At 43.8% G+C, this 22,645-nt stretch overlaps 1 protein-coding gene across 4 annotated transcripts in view; it reads left to right on the forward strand.

Moving 5' to 3' along the window:
• The window catches only part of WBP1L (WW domain binding protein 1 like), a 57,509-nt gene that overhangs the window by 6,177 nt on the left and 28,687 nt on the right, over positions 1-22,645 (forward strand). The window contains exon 2 of one of the 4 annotated variants that reach the window (XM_080596916.1): positions 2,344-2,403. The exons of 2 other annotated variants lie outside the window; for them this stretch is intronic. In XM_080596916.1, coding sequence (XP_080453042.1) covers positions 2,344-2,403 — 60 coding nt within the window. Of the gene's footprint in view, positions 1-2,343; positions 2,404-9,592; positions 9,740-22,645 lie in introns of all 4 variants that reach the window. One more of the 4 variants, XM_080596919.1, reaches the window with a different exon arrangement.

A 22,645-nucleotide genomic window follows, 5' to 3' on the forward strand; every position in this document is an offset into this window, starting at 1 on the left:
TTTTTATTTCATCTCTAGTTCTGGTGTGCACAAGACATTGATGGGAATTTCAGAGGCAACTCAAGAGCAGAGGTCAATTTTATTTTATTTTTTTGCAGTCTGGGAGGGATCGTGATCAAAAGCAAAAACTGAGTCTTGGCTTTACTCGAGGCTAGGGGCGCCTGTCAAAATACCGATTTGCCAAAGTCCTGTTGTGGGGTGGCGAGTGACTTTACCCAGGCAAACAGTGGATTCTGTTGATGCAAAGACAAGTTCACAGAAGGAGGTCATGCAGTCATCAGTATCTGCCTCCCTATTAATTAATTTTGAAGCCGTTGTCCAACTGAATCTGATACAAAGAGACCTCAAAGATGCCTAAGATTTCTACAGAACTTCTGAAAACAGGCAGACCCAAAGAGATCTTAAGAAAACAGGGAGTCATCACTGAGTGAGAAGCTACCCTTGCTAGCTTATTAAGCACTAGGAAATTTGGGAAATGGTGATTGACTGGCTTGATATATGCTCTGGCTTCTGGAAAAGCTTCAGTCAGTGCTCACAGTTGGCTAGGCTGCAAAGTCAATCAGCCTTGTGGAACAAACTGATGGGAGGTCGGCTTTACGGAGCTCCAGTGGTTACAGAGCTGCTTTAATTTTTCTTTTTTTGTCTCCTGCTGGCTGAACAACAAATTGAAGGGGAAGAGGCTGATAAGCTGTAGAGACGGTTATGAAGAGTGTGTTTTGCCAGGAATCTCGCCATCCATCTTGAGCTTTCCCTGCGTGAGAGGTGTCAAGCATTGCCTGTTGGAAGCAGGAGGAAACTCACACGTTCATGGCATGCCAGCAGACGTTGCAGAGGCTTTTTAATAAGCAGAACCGATTTGTGCTTTTCACTTGTGTCCTGACTCTTTGTAGTAAGTGCTTACTTGTTAATGCCACTTTGGTAGTTGCATGTTTTAAAAAGAAACTTTTTCCCGATGTGGGATCCTCTTTAAATCCCAGGTGGCCAGTGATGGCCAACAGGCAGCCGCAGGAGCCGCATGTCTTCTGCCTCCAGTGGAAGTTCAGGCTGTTACCTTGCATAAAAGGGTCTCGAAAAGGGTCTTGGGGACAGTATTTGCACTAGCTGGGGGCAGCAAATCAGTCCCAGCTGGCTGAAATAGGAATTGGGAGTGACCAGTGTGGAATGAGAGGGTTAAACACTGGCTGGCAGCATCCCCAGGGGAAGGGCTGGAAGGGGCGGTGGGCATTATACGGGGGTATTGTAGAGACTGGGCAAAACTTCTAAGACTGCAGTATCTTCAAGGCCGTGGCGTTGAGCTGCTTTCATCCCCTCCTGTGGATCAATCGCTGTAATCGCATGGGGAAAGCTCCCAAAAGTGCCCCCCTCTTCTTGTGGGGAGGAAAGTCTTTTCTTCAGATACAATCAGAAGGACCTTTGCTCTGTGCTTGGAAAGCATTTAATGCAGCTACCTGACTGTGTGTGAAGGTTATGACTCATGTCTGGGTCTCTGTGTGATGAATTGGTCCTTTTGTCACCGGTTGTCTCGTTTGTTGGGCCGCAGACCGCTTTTCAAACAGCGAAGGCTGAAGAGGAGGAGGAGGGTTGCGTGTGCATTGTGTTGTCTTCAAATTACCTTGTCATTTTGACTTCTGTCTCTGTAGAAGAAGCAAACTTCACAAACAGCTTTCATTCGACTCTCCAGCCTCCTGTGATCTGAAGCTTAGATAAAACAGGCTTGCAGACATCTGTCACTGCTGATTGTCTCCGTTTACTGACACTTAGCACTTGGACTCAGACAAAGCCTGTCTTAAATTGCAGTGTCAAAAACAAGAGTTATCTCCTAATTTATTTCTCCTTTTTTGGCTGTATTGTTTTTTCTGTCTCATTGTTCTGTTCCTCTTTTGTAGGGAAAAGGAGCATCCGCTAGGAATCTTTTACATCTCATCTGCTTGATTGTTAAATCTCTCGTGTTTGTGGCTTGTTATTTTACAGATTTTCTTGCTGTTGTGCTCTGTCCTTGTATCCCTGTCCTTCCCAGGTCTTCCCAGAGCATGTGATCGTACTAAACCACCGGAGAATGGTTAGGCTGTGGAAACGAGTAGGGAGTTTTCTTCTCTGACCTGTTCCGTGCCCCTAGGCCTGTCCCTTGGCCAAGTCCGAGGACCATCCTTGCATTAAAAGATGAATTCAGGGAAGTCTGGAGTGATTTTGCTCCTCATAGTTTCATTGCTCTTCGTAGGAAACCGTAAGCTCTTAAGGCATTTTAAAAGTTGGGACAGACTCTTGAATGAATGACCCTAAATTTTGTTTGTTTGTACCCTTGCTGTGAGAGCTCTTCTTATCACTAGTTCTTCTCTCACACAGGCACTGCCTGCCAACAGCTCTTCTGAAGGCACTTCCCTTTCCTGCGGGACGGGGTGCAAGGTAAAGCTTGTTTATACTTTCAACTAACATCCTTAATGAAAGAAATAGGCTTTAATAATACCGCTTTTTCCAAGTTCAACCCATTAACTCGTTCACTTATGGGTCTTACGCTGTGCTTTTCGTCTTTCTCCTGCCCCAACAGCAGGCATTTTACATGTTTGCTGGTGGTGAGAGCTCTTGACAATGAAGTGTCTCGGTGGTTTAGTGGGAAGGGGGAAGATGAGGGGAAAAATTGATTATTATTATTTTTTTTTAAGAAAATGCCTTGGGTTTAGCTGCTGGCAGGGTTTTTTTGATGGTGAATTTTGAAATATTATCAAAAAATAATGATTTTTAAAAGCCACGGTGTGCTTCCATGTCCTTTCTTTGGTACGCTGCTGCTTTTTGCAAGAACTCTTCAATGCTGATCCTGGCTTATCATTTAATATTAAGCAAACAATTTCATATTTTTCGTCTTAATGTCATCATTTTAGATGGTGAATATACTATGAGCTGTGCGGTTTTTTTGTGTGTCAAAATACAAGGAAATTTTGTGTTATCTGGTGTATACATAGTGCATAGTTTTCCTCTTCAGCTGGAGGCCTAGATGGGGAGTTTTCAGGTTTAAATTATTAATTGTTAACGAAGAAACTCCTAGTTTTCTTCTGCAAGGTTTCGGTCTAGAGGTTTTCAATAGCCTCAAGTAGTATGGTCAAACTTTACCTAATTGTTCAGACACGGTTTTATGGTTCTTGGCTTCTGCCGTGCTTGAGTGGGGCCTGTTCTTCCATTTGTCTGGGAGGCATTACTGTAAATAATCAACATGCGAAGACACACGAGGGTCAAGCTTTTGTGCACCTCACAAATGGCACGTGCTGTGTTTGCTGCAGCACAGAGAACGAATATTCCAAGCAAAAGCTTTTCTTGCTTTGCAATTCCTGGTTAATTGGTTCTGTGGTCAGGAAGTTGAATTCGATGTATTGTATTCCCCCTTGGAGGCAACAGCACAGAGAAACGCAAACTCGAGACTAAACCAGCAGGTTCAGTGAGCAGAGCTGTGAAACGAGAGCTTGCTGCAAGACTAACACAGACTGTTTTGATGGTGCATTTTGGCTTGAAAAATTCACAGATGCTCGGAACAGGACAGCTTCTTTTCTAGCCCCGTGAACCACGAACCAACAATCTTCCGATGGCCATGAACCACGAGAGCCTGCCGTACGTACCGTGGAGAGGGAAGGGGAAAGGGAGCCCAGAGCTGGCTGCCAGCTGGTCCTGTCCTTGTATGATGGTTTTGGGCCAGGCAGGCAGAGCGGCTTCCAAATGCCCCTGAGATGTGGATGTCAGCACGCAGGCTTGCCTTGCTTTCTTTGGCAGCAGGGAATTTGACTGCCCAGCAACCCAGCTGCTGCGAAGGCTCAGACATCTGCTTCACGTTCTTCAGAGGATGGGTTATGTTTCATAATGCCCAACCTTTCTTTGAAGAGTAAGACGATCTGCTGTATTTAAGGAGGATGCTTTATATTTGCACACCAGAAACACATTCTCCGTGTCCAAACAAGCACTGCTTGCCATTTCACATTTCTCCTTTCACTTAGGTGATGAAACAAACCTGCTAGGTTGACTTCCTAGTTCTTTAGGGCTAACGTGCCTCCATCCTCACCTGCTTGGGCTTTCAGATAACCCTCCTGTCCTTCTGAAAAGAGCAAGCAGGGTAATTCTGCCTGGGTGGTGGGTGTTCCTCCTTGCATTCATTGCTCTCATCAAAGTGAGAGGTAGTGCTATGTGTGTCAATAACACCTTTGATCCTCTTATTTAAATTAGATAGTGGGTGTCCTGCAGAAGAGACCTCTTTCAAGTGCCTTGCAAGGTTATGCTGTTGCATGATGCTTAATAAAAGTTCAGAAAACTGAACTGGACCAGAGACTGAGTAAGTTTCCAAAGTACAGTTCTCCATATTGTAGTCTACAGCAAACATGATTTATTCTCAGCTGATTGACCTCGTGTGGACTTGTGCCTGTGTAAGTAGCAGCTGAAATCAGTGGTCTGAGCACTAATCTGCAAGCTGCAGACAGTAGGGTATTATTTAGTGAGAATGCTCTACAAGTCTCTTGTTGCAGCATTTTCATTCAAAAGGTCACTTCCGTGAGTTTGTGTGCAGCTGAATTTAATGTTCTTTCTCAGCAAGGCCGGCCACATCGGAGAGTGCGTAATTATAATAAATGCAACTTTGTTCTCAGCTGAAAAATCCATCTGAAATAAATTTTTCCAGACCTTCCAAGAAACGCTTCTAGTAAGATAAATAAAAGCAATTCTTGCAGATTTCACATTCATTCAGCAGGAATGCTGGTGGGTGTAGGGTGCCTCCACTTAAGTCACTCATCACAGTGCCTTCTGGGCTCTGTCAACTCGTGTATTCAATAGCTGGCTATGGGGAGCGTTTGCAAATTGCGTTTCTTGAAACCAATTAAAACCAAGTTCATTATTTCTTACTTGGTTTCAATTCTGGTTATTACTTTGAATAAAATTGTTCTTAACAGCAAACACAAGGTTCAGGTAGGCTCCCAACTTGAAACAACTTTAAACAGTGCTTTGATAGGTGCATCTGTTTTAGGGACATGCATGTATTTATACAAGCTTTTGTGGCTTTTTTTTTTCCTGGTTGGCACTGCTGTGTAGGCAAAGTAGATTTGTTTTCTTCTATTTCGCAACACTGGAAATACAAAAGTCTCTGCCTAAACACAGAAAGAAAGCTAAGAGGACTTTTTTTTTTTTTGAACTTCTAAGCAAGTACTTAAAAAAAATCCCCTCTTTGCTTTCATCTTTCAGGAGACTGAGTGTGAAATGCTCTAACTTCATTTTCTTTCAATTTTTTGACCAAGTATAGGGAAGAGTCTCTGCCCTTTGATCAGGATCCTGCAGCTGGTGGAAGCAGAATTCCTGTAGTTTCTCTGGGTCCGTGTGCAGGTCTGGTTTGAAACCTTTGAGGTTTCTGTAGGGTGGTCCTCAAGTGCCTTTGCCCTTTCCCTGCAGGGACTCCAGATAAGCAGCTCCCAGTCTTCTCCGCTCGTATATGCCTTACTTGAAACTGCTACGACCTTGGATTTGGGTACTACCTGGTATTGTTATATGGTTTCTCGTTGCTGCAAGGTCACTCTTCTGCGGGGATCTGCTGGAATCTGCTAGGGTGCAAAGGAGAAAAGACTTGCATGGAAATGTCAGCGATAAATAGAAGATAACGCAGCCATTCTGCTCTCGCCGTGAATTTGTGCAGCATGAGGACCTGCGTGTAAGCTGTGGCACCTAGGATATTTTCCTGTTTCCTTTCCATTTTGGTGACAGGGATCTCACTGAGGCCTTTCTAAAGGAAAAAGGAGCCTGATGTCTGGGCAGAAAGTGGGGGAGCTCGCTGAAATCCGACCACTCAGACTCCATTAAATGCAAGTGATAGTCCTGGGAGGAGGGGAAGAAACACTTGTACTTCCATTCATGGTCTGCGTGCTAGGTTAGATACTCATCTCTCAAAGACCTGATGCCTCTTCAAGCCCCGGTGGATTTCCAGTGACACTGGAGAATGATCAAAGGGAGAATATGCCCTCTGTCATCAGACTATCGGCTGGTACCTTATGGCCACATTCCATATCGACCAGGAGCAGATTTCATCAACACTTCGATCATGACAGTCTGCCTTTTTTTCTTTCCTTTTTTTTTTTTTCTCACGGTATTATTTTCTCTCCTTGGTCGTCTTTGTTCCTTCTCCTGCCTTCCTTTTCCTGATGCAAGTCTTCGTGTTCTCTTAATTTTCTCTACTGAAATGATCAGGAATTGAATACTTGGTACTTGCAAATGAAGCTTCTCTGATAGTGAGAGGGCCAGGGAAGCTCCTTCAAACAAACAGTTGTTTTAGGATCTCATCCTGACCCCATGTGCAGACGCAGTTTATTTTTCAAAGATTGTCTTGAGTTAGAAAATCAGCTTATCCTAAAATGAAAACACACGTTCTTCAAAACCTGAATTTCACGTGGGCTGTGTAAACTTGTAATTTGAGTTAGGTCTGGTCTTTGGAAAATATCCAGCATTGTTGTCCAGGATGTTAGCGTGCGAGAAACATGGGGAGCTTCTGAAAGTCACGTTGACTGTGTCTCCTTGGAGGATTGCCTCAGAAATCCCAACTTCTGCATTACTGCCTTGTGCTCTGTAGGGTGCTACCAAAATGGTCACTTGAGCAATTGCAGCATTTTTGGACATGTGTATCTGCACAACATTATGAACCGTGGAAAGAAGATTGCTGTACTTCCCAGATAGCTTCCAAAACTGATCCTCTGTCCCTGCACGCGGTGTGTGGGTCACCGCTCTGATCTACAAAGCACCAGCTGCTTTGATCCTTGCCATGTTTTGTATGGGCAAGTCACATAGGCTTTTTGCTAGGGGTCCATGCCCTTGAATTCCTGGAGGAGGCAGTAGGGTTGTTCGCTGGCAGCTCCGCTCCTTGCCATGCATCCATGCAGGACTGATGTGTAAGGTTTTAGGCCGACCTGGTCCTTATCCCCATCCACTGAAGGTTTCCTGTGAGAGATGTTAGTCTTAGTCTTATTCTCTTCATCGTCCCTGAGAGTAGCTGTTTAAAAGTTGCTCAAGATTTTCAACATGATCTTGGGACGACTGCTAGTTCCTCCGGCCCCTTGTTTTGTTTTAGAGTTTCTAATCCCATTTTCTATGACTAACTTCAATTGCGTGGTTTCCACAGCAAGGATTAGGGTTTACTGCCATAGGTACGTCATTCTGCCTTTGAAGCTGCTTGCTCATGCTTTCCTTGGCAAGCTCTGGCAGACGTGCTCAGCAACAGCAGAGATCGTATCTTTCCTGAAGCTGCAAAAGGGTTAATCGAGAGTGTGTTTATGAAACCAGGTTCCTTACCCTTAAAAGCTTTACTGTGATCTTTTTTGATGCTTTTGGAAGATTTATCGCTTCTGTCTTTATAATTTGTTACATTTTCCTTTCCTTTTTTTTTGAAACTTTTGATTATATGTATGATATTGTTAAAATTAACAACAATAAGCAGCTTTTCTGGGCAAACCCTAAATTGCATGCCTCTTGGGTACAAACCGAGAACGTGACCGTCTTCCCATGGATGGCAAAAGGCTTTTGGCTGGTGTGTCTGGGGTGCTTGAATGAGCGAGTGTAGGGCATCTGAAATACATCTGTAGCTTATAAACAAAGCCAGCAGAAGGACTCGCATCCCCCAGCCAGGCATAGAGCCGTACAGATGTTTTTTCTCGAGAGGCCTTTTGTAGTAATGGTCGCACTTGTGGCTGAGTTTACTCACGTGTGCAGGGAGGGGGGCGGGTGGCTATTCAGGGGAGTATTATTTTTCATCAGGGAGATTGAAGATACTGCTATTGATTGGGAAACTTCTTTATGTGGAGGCTCTCCAGTGAAATGAAGCACCTGTGCCCATGCAGCACTTTAAAAAATGTTAAACAGGATGTTCCCTCTGATGGGAATCGTTGATTGTGCTTTCGGTCGGTCTGCCTCTCCAGCAGATGTACCGCAGCGAAATTTTTGCAACCTAATAAAATATTACAGGATGCTTCACCTCGAGAGGAAACTTGATTGCTGCTTTCAGCCAATGCCTCTGCGAAACCAGGTGAGAAACACGTGCGTGCCTCGCCGGGAGCTGCACCTACCTCTGCTGGCACAGCTCCGGGATGCTGGTGCGAGGTTCGTGGATTAAAAATAATAAATGAAGAGCCCGAATGGTTCTGGTAGGATAGATGTTAGATGCCAGGCTCTGCATATCCGGTACGATATAGTTGATGGACAGATGGTGCCAATATTAGTTTTGTATCATTGACTCCAAGTGGAGTAGTTTGTGCATTTTGATCCAAAACGTGCCTTGATTTTTTGGTGCGTTTCTAAAGACGTGAGGGATGCCTTTCTTGTTTTTTTTCTGTCTACCTCTGTCTAGTAATGAAAGCTCAGCTTTGTGAGTTGTGACTTTTGGCACAAAGTTGTCTGCTTGTATACACGCAATATAAGGATCTTCCAGAAGCTCATGGGAATCTGGTGACCACTCTTTGCATTTTATTGCTTTTTGGAGTTGCGCAAATCTAGAAGCTCTTATTTCTGAAGATTTCATTTATATAACATTTTTATCCCCAGGAAGTATCATCTCCTGGGATTTAAGTATTTGCTGATGCGAATCTCTGTGATCACAGGCCTGTTAAAGAACTATCGAGTGTCACATCATTAGGTCACCGGTTCAAATCTAGTCCAGGGTGGTAATGGATATTTTTATACCCCTGACACCTTTCATCAAGATTTATGTGTAGTTGCTTAAACTAAAAACAATGTTTGCTACTCAGAATTAAGGGTTCAAGTGGAAAGCTAGGACTAGAAGCAGATTTTTCTATAGCAAAAATTCGTGTTTGATTTTTATGTATGGTTGTATGTGGTTGTAAATCTGTGTGTGGTTCCCAGTGCTTCAGCAGAAATAAAAGTAGCATCTTCCCAGAGGAGTGGGTGGCTCAGTGCATAGGATGCAAAGCAGAAAGGAGACTTCATTTGGCAGAAAAAAGTATGCGTCAGTCAAGTCTGGTATTATTGGTGTGCCTTCCTATGACTTTTGAATTGCGACAGCCTTTGAAGAAAACAGGAAGAAATAGATTTTGGAGAGAGAGATGTTTTGATGTTTTTTTTGAGAGAGAGATGTTTTGAAATGCAGGGAGAGCGCTTGGGATGGTAACAAATAGTTCTGGACAAAGTACTTTTCAAATTCTTCAAGGCAGCTGCTCTTCACCCAAAAGGTTGGTCGGTTGCTTGGGTTTTTCCTTGTTTCTTCCAGAATTCAGATCAAAATCTTTGTATGAAATTTCATATCTAAATCTTGCCTTTAATGTCAGGTTTCTAGATAGGAGATGCAGACTTCAGTTTAGGGTGAAATTGAATACTTAGGATAACTCTCCGGACTGTGCAGGGCCTGAGATAGTTCAGTCGCGTGGGCCCTCACAGCTCTGCAGTTCATCTTTGTTGATTCATTTTTCAAAGGTTGGCTAATCCTTGCAATTTTGTTGGGATAACTGGGATATAGAAAGCCTCATGAATCCCTGCGGTCAGGGCCCTGACCTCTTGTACGCTGGGACCTGCTTGCAACTACTTCTTACTTCCCAACCTTCTCCCGAATGTTTCCTGAACGCTCTCTGGCTTGTTTCAGGGACCGGGTTGGCAGCGTATCAGGAGTCAGTAGCTGGAGTCCTTCAGGAAAGAAGTTGAAGATGCTGAAGTATGAATTCTGGTGTCCTGGTTGTTAGAGTCTGTTAGCAGAGACTTGAAGATGCGAAGAAAAGAGATGTTAAGGCCGGTACAAGTGTTCTCTTTCTTTGTGCTCCTGAGTTGAGAAGTTAGGATCTGAGTTGGCTTCCTGTGCATCTGCTGCCATGGGAAATCAATGGTGACTTTCCTCAGTGTTTTGAGGTACAAAAAGTATTTATGAGGTATGGAGACAGGAGGAAAAAAAAGATTAAAAAAATATATATTTTTAATGACAGTAAAAAATACCACCCATAGAACCTGAGTTATCACTGTGGCATTTTTTGACTGAGATTTCAGTGCTGTCTGTCTTATTTATAAGTTTTTATATGTGTACCCTGCAAGGGGTGGGGAGGGAGCTACCAGTCTTTGTTCATGTAGTTCTGATTTCCTGGCAATTTGGGAGACATTCCGAGGTCATTCGTTTTCATTCCTGATGCCGCTTATTGCTACCATCTCCCTGGTTATCTCAGAAACAAATGGGATTATATTTATTATTTCCTACTTAAAATATTCTGTTACCATCAAGTATCTCAGAAGCATTGAGCTTTCTGCCTCTCTTAAATGCTGATTTGCTTAATAAAGGCAGTATTAAGGTTCTGGCTTAGCAAAGGAATACCACTAAACAACTTTGGTCTATGTCTTAAGTCTCTGGTTTTTGGCCTGTAGCTGTGATTGCAACCCGAAACAGTGCATAGCTAGAAATCTTCATAAATTATTATCCATCTTTTTGCTGGAGACTGAAAATGGAGAGCTACTGAAGTACAAAGGAAACTTTTTTTCTGAGTCATGGCAAGATTGGCAAGTTGCAAGGGAAAATATAAATCTGGTGTTTACTATCATTAACAATGAAATCCTCCCTTTACAGAAAGTTATTAGGGTGAGTTATGCTTTCAGTCTCCTTGCTGTTGTGGACTGAAAAAAAAAAAGTTATTTTGATTTTTTTTTTTAATTAGGATTTTTTTTCTGATCCTTGGCCTAGGATGGGGATAAATTAGAGGAAGTTGCCCAATTTTCTCTGCTAATTGTCTGAAGATTGGCCCTAAAAATACAGTTGTCATCTACAATTGCTAGTTTTCACAAATGGGATGATGACTTTATCTGTTTTCCCTCATTATGGACCAATCATTCAGTCATGCGATGTCCAATTCTGAAACCTGTGATCTTTTACTTAGGTATGAATCCTGGTACTTTTTAATACATATGCAGACACTGAACTAACATGAAAAAACATGTCCAGCCTTTTGCACAGTGTAAAATAATAAATATTATCTTCAAATGTTAATGACTCTGCCTCCGCGTCTGATATGATAAATGCTATTCTTATTCTGCTGATGGAAAACAAAAGGAACAGAAAATAGTGAGTGCCAAACATAAAGTTCAGTGTAATTTGGAGATGGACCACAAGTCATTTGGAGTCCTGATGGTGTGTTACATAAAGGCCATAATTTGTCTTACAGGAAAAAATGGCTAATGTTAAAAAATGTTATCTGTCTTTTTGAAAACAGATGAAATAGATTGCAGAAGGACGTATCTGTCAACAGGAAGTGGCCGTAACTTAGGAGGCACGCAGGCGTCAAGCACAACTGAACGAGGCTGCAAAGAACAAAGAACCTCTTTCCTCTCGCTTTTCAGGCCGTATGTAGGACCAGAGAACACCTTCACTCATTAGGGTTGAGCAGCCTTTTTGACCCCCCTTTGGTGTGAGTGCAGCGTCTTAATACGAGTCTCGGTGCTAGGCTTTCACGACGCAGACTGGGGGTCATGTCAAGCAAAGCTGCAGGTCGTCACCAGCCCACCACCGTGTTTTGTTCACTCCTGGTGTCAAAGCAGTATTTAGGTATTAGTAAGACTTGATATAGGTTAAATAAAACATGAGAATTTCAAGCTGTCCCGGAGTCGGTTTCTGTCATGCTGTGAGATTTGCTCTCGTCCACGAGGTGAAGGACTTTCTGAGATTGCATTGATCAAGATAGTCTCCTGGGTGTGTTCCTCATCCAAGGGGAAAAGTGAGGTCAGTAGGAATGAATGTTGTGCTGCAGCTCAGACTGGAAAAGAGATACTTTGGTGTCCTGGGAAGAACGTGTCTCCAACTTCTGCTTTGGGGCATTGTCTAACATGGTAGTCTTAATGTTAGGTGGCAGGTGACTTTCTTGTCTTCCTTGTTAGACTGCCCTACTTGTTCAAGGGAAGGCCAGTTCTGTGCTTTGTCCCCTGCTTATTCCTCTGGGACGTGATCCTTTCTGTTGCCCCACTTTGTGCTCTTCAGCCTTGCCTGCTGCCTCCTCCCAGCTTGGAATTCCCTGCCACGTTGCTCCTTGTAGATGTGGCCGGATGTTTTACCCTTCAGAAAGCTGAAGGCTCGGTTTCAGGTCACCTCCACAAGTCTTCTGGATGTGATGCATAGCATGGGAGCTGTTTGGAAATTGGGCTTTCAAATATTCAGACATTGTGGTGGGAATGAAGGCAACCAGAAAGGCAGCAGACTGGAAAATCCCTTCTGTACACTGTGTCTGCCAGCAGACCTAGTGGGATAAAACTGAGATGCTCTCTTAACCCAACTTTTTGACTTTTTGGCTTAGGTCTGCTTGTTTGTTCAATGGGTGAAGAGCATTTTGTGTTCCCTGAACACGTGGAGAAGTGGGAAGGCTAAATATACTGCTCTTAAAAGCTCAGAGAAGCTAATATTGGCATTCTCACCATTTCCCACATCTTCTGTACTGCTACAGTGACATCCCTTGTAAATTGATGGCAAAACATATGACTTTTCTTTTTTTGGTCTTGCTTCTCTCCACGGTTTAACCTTTCTTATGAAGCACCTCTCTGATCAAAGGATATTAACAAAATCTTTATTTTCTTGGTTCTGAGAATTTTGAAGCCAAATTTGTAAGTTGAGACTTGGCAAACACCACCGTGGTATGCAAACAGTGGGGATGGGAGAAGGGAAATCACTTGGCTGTTGAAAAACTACATATGGGAAAGTCACGTGGAACTTTGTGCTTTATTTATAATTCTGCAAAGGCCTCTTCTAATTTGAAAAAGTAGAAAAGACCAAATAGTGGCTTCTGGAAAGCAAACAGCTTGATTTTTCCATGAGTATTTTTAACACAAGTATTGACTTCACAGATTGTAACACTTTCCTTCTTAAATATATATTTTTTTAAGCTGTCGGGATGTATAACTGGCTAAACTAACATTGAGATGAAAGCCTTAACTCCTGCAGCTCCTTGCTTTTCAAATTCTGGTTGTGAAGCCATAAAAGACGTTTTATTTTCATTTAGCATATACGTATTGAGCTTCCAGAAAGGTGCCTTGATTTATAGTAAGTGTACCCAGTGGGAACCATATGAATTTTTGCTTTTGTTTTTTTTTTTATGAAGGATTGAAGTGTTTCTTTCAAAATTTGTTTTCCAGGCAAATGCTGGGTTTAATGGTTAAGGTACGTTTAAGTAAGACCTGAAGCTGCATTTTTTTCAGCTTTGGCTGTACCTGTGAACAGGCGTTTCCAAATACTAGTCCTTGGAATAACTCTACTAGTTAACAATGCAACCTTGGGTTTTATATCGGCTTGATTCTGGGCAGTGTTTTACTGATACTGGTGTGAGATAACTGTGTTATGTGAAACTGCTTGAACGAAACAAATGGGAGAGTGGTGGCAGTGGGCTGCCTGAGAGGCTGTGCTGCTCTGCTCAAACTGCTGAACATAGCTAACTCGTGGTGGAACGGCATTTAAGGCTACATTTGGAGTCATTAGGTTATAAACAGTCCACAAAATATTTTAAATACTTCACGTTAATATTCCTCTGAAGCACAAGATTCCCTGGGGAGAAATGAGAAAGCGTACCAAAAACATTTTCAGTTCTCGAGGCTTATCCACCACTTCCTAGATCACTAAAGCCCAACTGTCTCATGAAGAAATTATTACAAAAACAAGTTTTGATGCAGTTCTCAGCGTATAAGTGCGTGCGTGGGGGGAAATACATTGGGTAATGCTCTTTCCTTTAGTTGTCAGATTTTCATATTTTGCTGGCTGGCTATAAATGTCAATTAAGATTCGGAAAATCTTTCTGACTCAAATTTGGTAAATTTACGTTCACCTTCATTTTCAGTAATGCTTTTGAGTCTTGTGCTGCGTTGGTGAAAGACATGGCAAAAGCATTCAGGTCTTGACAGAATGTCTCAATCTGTGCCATTGGAAGGTGTCCTTTCATTTCTGATTCTTGGTAAGACTTCTTTTAAGGAGGGGTGTAATAAATATTGACCCTTCTTGAAGAGACTAGGGTCTCTAAGAGAGGTGACCCACTGTGTAATTTTTTTCCTGAGAATAAATCTTCTGTGCAAAAGTGGCTGGTTTGTGCTAGGCACAATCCCTATGAAAACTAGGACTGTGGGGATTGTCTTGTGAAAATGGTCCTGTCATTAGCTGGCATTAGCATCTCCTGCCTTCACCGAATGCTTGGCATCTGTAGTGGCCCATCAACAGTTCGTGTGCTTGTGCAGTTAATCCATCTAGGGCAATGCCCTGGAATAAAACAAAACCTATAAAACACCAGCTTGTCCTTCAGAAAGGAATCTTATTTCAGATTGCCCTGTTAATTTGCAAAATACCGGGATTTATGGAGCTGGCAGGATGGCTCTGGCAGAGTTATCACACTTCAGAGATCTGGGCTCTCTGTCAAACCCTTGACTTAAGTTGGCATACCTCATACCTGAGGATGCGACTCACAAGGGACATCTGTGTGCATCCAGTTTTCTTCCAGCTGAGCCGGATGAGAGGGACAAGAAGTGGAGGACCTGCATGAGAATCTGGCGAGAGCTGCTGGAAGCAGCCCCAGGACTTGCAAAGCAGATGCAATTTATAGACTGCAGGAGCTACAGGTGCATCTTTCCGCTCCTCGGGAGTCGAGGAAGGAGCATTTTCCGTGCATTTGCTGAGCTTTCAGAGGTTCTTATCCCTCAGGGCAGTTTGAGAGCTCGTTGCAGACAAATTGGCAGCAGTGCTTTACACTAATGAGGAAGCAGCAGGGTTGCGCTTCCTTCAGCCTGCCTTGAAAGAAGAAGTGCAGAGGGGCTCATCGTTCAGAGCTATGTGACTGTAAGGCACAATAACAGCCCAAAGCCTCCTAGTGCACGCTTCAGCAGTGCAATAACTGCATGTAGAGAGCTAAACCCGGTCCAGTGTGCTTGGTCGATAGCGAAGCTGCTTGATTTACCTCTGTTATTGATCGGGGTTCCAAACTGAGTCCATTTAAGCATCTGTAAGGGCCTCTTTTGGTGCTTGGTAGACACACTGAGCCACTGGTGCTGCTGGCTCACTTTGGCAGATACAAGTCCCCTTTCACTAATGAGCTTCTGCATTTACAAAAGATTGCTTTATATTTTTTGAGTGGAACTTTGCTCGAATTTCCTCACAATTTGGGGACGTTTTTGACGGTCATTTATTTTTCTTTATGGTGACTTCAACTCAGCATGAGGTCAGACTTCAGGAAATAGCCTGCTGAGTGCTGACACTTTAAAAGGTAGTCATGCTCTTGGTTTATGCTGAATTAATTGCACGAATGAGGTATACATTTTAAGCAGTCTAACATCTGATTTTTCAAAGGGATCTTGATATTTATTGTTATAGGCATTATTTTTTGCTGATGGTAGAGCCATCTAATAAAATCAGTCTTCCAAAACAGAAGGGACAATGAAGACTTTACTTATCATATAGTTCACCTTTGGTCTAACAATTGTATTGCAGCTAGGGAGGAACACTCAAAGGCTTAAGAAAATGTTCTGCAAATATGGTGTTAAAAGTTGAAGGTGGAAAAAAAAAAGGAAAGTATTAATCTAGAGTTTAATGAGGAAGGTGGATAAACAGTAACTCAAACAGTAACTCAGTAACTGATGTACAGACTGAGAGGTTTTGCTCTTTTGGTCCTTTGGGTGTGTGGGGAAATCCAGAAAACACACAAACTCCAAGACGTAATCCTGCACAAATTAAAATGAGTATGAAGTATAAAGGGGCCAAAAGCAAAGGAAGAAAATGCAGAAGAAAAAGCTAGAAAAATGTGAAATCATTAGGGCCTCGTGAAATTTACTGCTGAGCATTTACAGATGTAGACACAGCCATTTCTGAACTTAGTAGCTTTCTTCCAGGTTCCAGTAAGTATTGGAATAAATTGATGAAGACTTTATAAGCATCTATAAGGCAACAGGAGATATAAGCAGTGGGACTTCATCAGGAATGACCTCATGGGGGGAAAAATAAATCTAATTTGTTTGATTCAATGGATTTTTCCCAATCCAACCTGACTGAGGGACTGTCGCTTATGGGATGCTGTGTAGAGATCCATCTTCAGGATTAAATTACAGTACAGTGGGTTCATTAAGTGACTGGAATACATGCTAATGAATAATCTGTAAAGGTTACAGGGTCCTGGAGAGGTCTGTTCCACCTCTGTGCCAACAGTTTGGGATGCAAAGTGCTTGAGATGAAGCTGGAGGCTTGCATGTATTTTTGATGGTGGGAGAAGAACCTGGAGAAATGATGTGAAGCCTGGCACCAAAGTCGGTAAGGAAATGTGAAGAGAAAGGCAAATAGAGGGAGGATGCATCAGAAATGGAGCAGAGCTGCTGGAAAAAAACACAAATATTTTATGATGTAGTAATAGAAGTGTCTTATGTAGGGCTGTTGTAGTATTCTGTACTAATAAGTGCTGTATGCAGTTTTGGATCCCACTTTTTGAGAAGTGGTTAAGTTGGAGGCTGAAAAGAGTAAAACTAAGATTTAATCCCTGTGGCCTTTGAAAAAAAAAAAAAAAGGCTGATTTTGTCTTCTGAAAGCAGTTTAGGGAGGATTGGAGCAATTTTCCAGGTGAGCTAGGCTAAGAAGATGACTGCAATCAGGTGTCCGCTTCTTAGTGGAGAAGAAGAAATTGCTTTAGCAGAGAAGATCTGCTGCCTTGTCTTGCACAAAGGCCTGGATTAATGTTAATGGGGAGAACATCCTAACTTTTGAAGAGTGTGCAGCACGAGATGGCATTGCCTTTTGAGGCAGTGGCACCACAGCTGACTGCAGCCTCCTGAGTTGTGGATTAACAAATATTGGTGCTTTAGGTGCAGCGAGCCCTTCCCAGAGCGATTTGATTGACTGGGTGACTTATTGAGAAGGCTTTCCAGCCCGATGCCTCTGGGATTGCATCTTTTCTTTCTGAACAGCCCTGACGTGTGATGCCTGTGTTAAGGAACAAGTGCTGAAAGGAGGACAGTTTGATGGCCAGATTGTAATTAAATCCTGCTCACAAATGTTGCTGTCCCTCCCTGAGTTGTTTTTATGCCTCTTTGGGATGTATTGTTGCCTGGAAGACGTTTCTTTCAGTGATCGGATGATTTTACACACTGCAGGTCTGGTCTCTGCAGTGAAATAGGTTGGGGAACTTTCTCATTCACTTCCAGGAAAGGAAGGTTGGTGCTGGTTTTCCAATAGAGATGTTCAGAATTCCTGCTCCCCGCATTACCTGCTTCAGGGAAAAAAAAAAACACTGTCGTAGGGATACTGTGTTGGGAGTGAATAATTCTAAAAACTGAAAAGATTCCCTTGCCTTAGAGTTTCTTAGCTCAACAGTCATCCACAGGTCTTCGAGCCCTCTGGGTGATGAGGGTGACACATACCTTTGAAGAAGAAATTAACTGTCTTCTGACACTTAATGTTGGTTTTGTTTCAAGATTTTTTGCATTACTCTGCTCCTGCTAATTAGTACCAATTAGCAATTGTAGTTCTTCTGCAAAAGAAAAATCTCCATTAGTTTTTTTGTTTGGCTGTTTTTTGTGATTTTTTTTTTTGCACAGATACATCTGGGTTGTTTAGTTTGTGCTATGTGAGAATTCGAAAGAAAACAATGGTTGCAAGAGTAAGAGGCCACTGGTATTTTGATCTAGAGCAAATGTGTGCCTGGCAGCCAGACTTCAGCGGGGGAAATCCACTCGCCCTTTGCTTTTCCCCCAGCCTGCAACCTTCCTGCAGGGAAATGTGTGAAAGAGGTACGGCAGCGCGGGTCACCCTGTCCTCCCCCAGCTCCGCTGCAGCCAGGGGAGCGCTCGCGTTATCTGCCAGCGGAATAACAACCACTAATGGAAATTACAGCAATTGGGATAAGATAATACCCATAAAGGCAGGTTATGCTGATCGGCGTTTCTTCCTGAGATAAGGCTGAAATGAGTTTGTAATTATTGGGCATTGAGCTTTATTAAATAAAGCGTGCTTATGCATGCAAGGGGAACGCGCGTTGTCCATATACCGAAGGAGAAATGCTGCAGATACCGTGAAGGTGGGGAGCAAGACAGCGAGGTGTCTGCCCTTGGAATGGCAGAGCTGCCCGGCTTGCAGGTATGTCGCTGAAATTTAGAAACTGGCAGCGGTTCTGGGTGCCACCAGTGCTTTTAATGCTTGAGCGAAGTGCAAACTGCGTAATGCCGCGGCCGATGCTGAAACGCGACACGCGGGCATCGCTTCCTCCGAGCCGCTGATCTTTGCGTAACGGGGGCTGTCCTGGGGCGGCTGCAGGAAATATGTGGGTAACCGGTGGCGGTACTGCTAGGCACACAAAGCACAACAATTAGTTGTGCTTAGAGTCCTGTTGTTGTAATCTCAAGCAACTTTCTGGTGCACTCCTCGTTTTACAGCCAGGAAAATGGCTGAGTAAGGAGCTGGTGATGGGAGGCATTTTTTTTTTTTTTTTCTTTTCCTTGTGTGCTTGAATGAACCAAGCTTGTACCTGGAAACCTACATCCGCGAGCTCACTGCTTTGTGTAGATCATGCTTTCTGAAGGCTTTCCTGTGTGAGGGGATCCCAAAACCTCTCCGCTCCGGCTGGCAGAGCAACAAAGTATGTGCTTTTGGGGAGCTTTTCTTGTCTTCCTTGTAATGGTGTGAGCCAAAGCAGAACTGGTACTACAGCAGGGGAGAGATTAGGCTCGAAGGTGTTGATATTTCCTGCTGTTTCACTGACAGCTGGAATCTGTACTTAAATATATACTGTGTTGGTTTGTTTATTCCTCAATTTTTGTTTATTCCTCCTTTTAGAAAAGAGATGAGAATTCATGCTTCTCTTCAGGCACTCAGAGAGTTCCTAACAACACAGGAATTCAAGCTGGAGGAGATGAGCATGTATTTAAGATGAGGCTTTCTGAAGTGGTTTTTCCCTGAAGTTGCATGTTTAAAAAAGTTTCTAACAGAAGAGGTTAAGATCTGATAGCACTCTCAGTGTTTTGTCTAGTGATTTAAAAGCGATGCCTTTAACACTGTTGTGCTGTGATCTTTCAGATGCTTGTGGTATTGAGCTTTCTTAATAGTTAAACTTGTGGTTTCCTTCCATTCTTTGCTTTGGTTGTACGAAGATACACGTACGCAATCTTTAGTGCTCTTTGTTTTGGAAGAGACCTAGCCCTCCTGTCTTTTCGCTAGTCAGGCCACACCAAGTGGAAAGACTTCTCCTGCTCTTTGTGCCGGGGTTTAACCACAAGCTCCGAGCCTCTGCCAGCACGGAGCAGTTCAGATGAATTTAGTTTTCTGCTAGGTAACAGAAAGCATGCAAAACTCTCCAGTACTGCATAACCCATGGGATTAATTGGTAGGCTCCTAATCAGAAGTACCCTATAGGGATCTACGTATATTTTCTAAGAGGAAGAAGTCCCAAAACAATGGTTTAACCAAGTGCTGTGTACCACAAAACCAGGCTTGTGTGTGACCCAGAACCCACCGATCGATGGGGATGTAGGTGCCGCGGCAGAGTTTTGGGGGGTAAAGTCCAGGGATAACAGTGGAAAAGTGCTCTAGCTGCACATATGTAGGGCAGTTTGAGGACATTTCTTTGCCTCAGCATAACCTATGCAATATTGCTCTGCAGTGTAACATTATTGAACCGTAATATCCAGCAGCGTGCTGGGAACAAGGCAGCTGCTGATGCCTCTTTTTCCTAAAGGATTTCCCAGAAAATCCATTCCTTTCACAGAAGGATGCAAGCCATGTAGAAATGGTGCTCTGCTGGAAACAGAAACTTAATTCTCAGAACTCAATAAAAGAACCTCTTTCTTGTAAAACCAGCTGAGGAAAACAAGACTGCTGGGATTTTGGGGGCTTTTCTAAATTTGTTCAAGATGCAAACTTGAGCTCAGAAAAGACCAGCGAACTTCAGAAAGTTCTGACCAGGCTGGAAGAAATGTCAGATATCCCAGCAAAGTCTCGCACGACAAAGCCATTTAACCACTTCTGTGCTTTTCGTCAAGCTAACTAACTGCACCGTGCCTGAAGAAATACCTGAGCATCTTTATGCAATCAGGTGCCCGTTTGACACCAACATTTATGAACAATTTTTTATAATATTAATAAGAAAAATAGCATAGATTAACATGCAAATACTTCCTAATTTGAAGGGATGCCATCATGTCAAATTATATGCGTCTGTGCACTTATAATAGATGCAGCGTGTAATTATGTAGTTGCATCCGTGTGGGTGTTTCCCATGTCGATGCACCTGTCCCTCATGTGAGACTGGATTTTATCTGAGCGCTTTGCAGAGTGGCACTTGCGAGAAGCAGGAGGGGCAGAAGGCCGTGACCTTGGTGTGTTTTGTCTTCCTGCCCATGCGGATGTAATACAATTTGGGTGATCCCTGACTCTCTTCTCCTGCTCCAGTCTTAGGTGTATTGTGGTGATGAAATGCCACGTAACCCTCCTTATCTTCAGTTTTCGTGATAGGTTATTTTAAACGTCTTTGCAGGTGGAGAAAAGGGGCTTGTGTCTGTTGTAACTGGACCCAGCAGTGGCAGTGCTGCGTCCCAGATAATCGCTCTGTGCATGTATGTATCCTCCTTATTGAAGTCTCATGCATTAAGACTGTCTGCTGGCATAATTGCCTTAGACCCTGATGAAAAATTCATCTCCTAGGACCCCAGAGGGTCATTTGGAGTAGTATTATCCCATGAAGTCTAGAGGCAATAGAAGAGCAAAGAAGAAAATAACCTTGAAATCAATGCCAGTCACCCTAGCACTAGTGCCGTTAGTTTTGGCAAATCCTATCTCAACAATAAAGCCAGCTGCCATTTTGGCATCAAGACAGGCAGACTTGGCACCAGCCCCTCTGGCACCAAAAACATGCTTCGTGGGAGCTGGCATCAGTGGTGTGAAACGAGGGTAAGGCCCAAGGGAAATGCCAAGCAGGCATATGAGATGAGCACTAAAAATAGCAAGTTGCTGTCGTTTGGAGGAAAAAAAAAAAAACCTAATAGCTCTTCTAAGAGCAGGGCATCTTCAGATCTCCATCTCCAAGGCTGTGCTGGTAAGCAAACGCATTGACAGCTTTGGACAATGCTGTCTGCTGTGATGATGTGACCAAAGGCCACACGCAGGCTGTATTTTTGGTACCCGCATGGTACAAGACTCTAAAACGAGAGCAGACGCTCACCGTCTTGATCCCACGTTTGGGGGATCCTGTTACCGTCTGCACCCTTTGCCTTCAGCCCCGTCTGGAGCGGATCGTCTCCCCTTGATCCGTTACCAAAGGTCCTGTTTGCACACACGGGCAGGAGGAAAACAAGAGCTGCGCTGCCAACAAGCAAGGAGCCTGGCGAGTGTCCCTGCGCCACCCCGGGCACGCTGGCCCCGCTGAGACGGTCCCGTCAAATGTTTAACAGCTGATCTCCCCCCACCCCTCCCCTTCTCCCTCCCTGAGAAAGGAGTCGGCTTTCCCGTGACTTCATTACCCACTCCAGGCTAAAACCGAAGCCTGGCATCGGTGCCTGAAAGCTGGGAAGGCCGAAGGGGCAGAACTGGCCCTGTCTCCGCTGACGCAGGTGGCGTCATCTCTGAACAGGGCCGTTCCAGCTCTCCGGTCCCCCCGCCTCAGGGGCTGTGGCCTTTAAAGCTTTTTAAGGCCTCTGGGTTTTAGCAGGCCTGGGTGGTGAAACTGGTGGCACAAAATCGTGCAAATAGCCTTTTGTATTACAAAAGACACTGCGCTGGCTTGGCCACCTCTCTGCTGCTGTGCAGAAAAGCATGCCGGACCTGTGGCTGTCGTTTTCTCCTCCTTGAGCAAAAAGCGGTGGGAAACAACACCGCCGAGTGCTGAAAATTTCAAGCTACGGTTAACAAAATTTATTTTGGTCTTGGAGAAGGGGCCTGGGATTTTGTGTATAACTGTTTTCAATAGCGGCATTACCATACTATATGATTCCTCGAAATGATGTGACATTACAGAATACCAGTGTGCTATTTCCAAAATACCAAATTATTCAGTGTAATTTAGAAAAAAAAATGGTGAAAATAGATATAGAATATAGAAGCTGGGAGTTAGCCTCTTCTCGCAGATAACTAGCGATAGGACGAGAGGGAATGGCCTCAAGTTGCAGCAGAGGAGGCTCAGGTTGGAAATGAGGAGACATTTCTTCTCAGAAATAGTGGTTAGGCATCGGGACGGGTTGCCCAGGGAGGTGGTGGAGGCACCGTCCCTGGGGGTGTTTAAGGAAAGGTTGGACGTGGTGCTTAGGGATGTGGTTTAGTGGGTGACGGTGGTGGTAGGGGAATGGTCGGACCAGATGATCTTGGAGGTCTTTTCCAACCTTAGTGATTCTGTGATCAGCTGAATGGCAGAGCTGGTAGGAGAGTCTGGAGCAGCCTGGATGCGGCCTTCTTCTGTCAGGTGGGCGTTGGAGGGGGCTTCTCTTGCCCTTTCTTATCTGTCCTTATGATAGCTTACTGCAGAAAGCAGCCTCAGAGGAGCGATTGCTTGCTTTACAAAAATGCAAAGGAAGGTGCTTTACTGTTGGTATTTCTTCACCCACGTACAAAAATTGAAGAGGAGGACAGGCAAAAATACCAGGTGACTGTGGGTGGTGGTTTCCTATGCAATGCCTCCTCCTTTGGTTCAGGGCTCACGCATGGCTTTCAGGTGGAGGACGTGGTGTGTATTTTCACTTG

The sequence above is a fragment of the Anser brachyrhynchus genome (genome assembly GCF_964034855.1).
Source record: "Anser brachyrhynchus genome assembly, chromosome: 6".
NCBI classification, from domain to species: Eukaryota; Metazoa; Chordata; class Aves; order Anseriformes; family Anatidae; genus Anser; species Anser brachyrhynchus.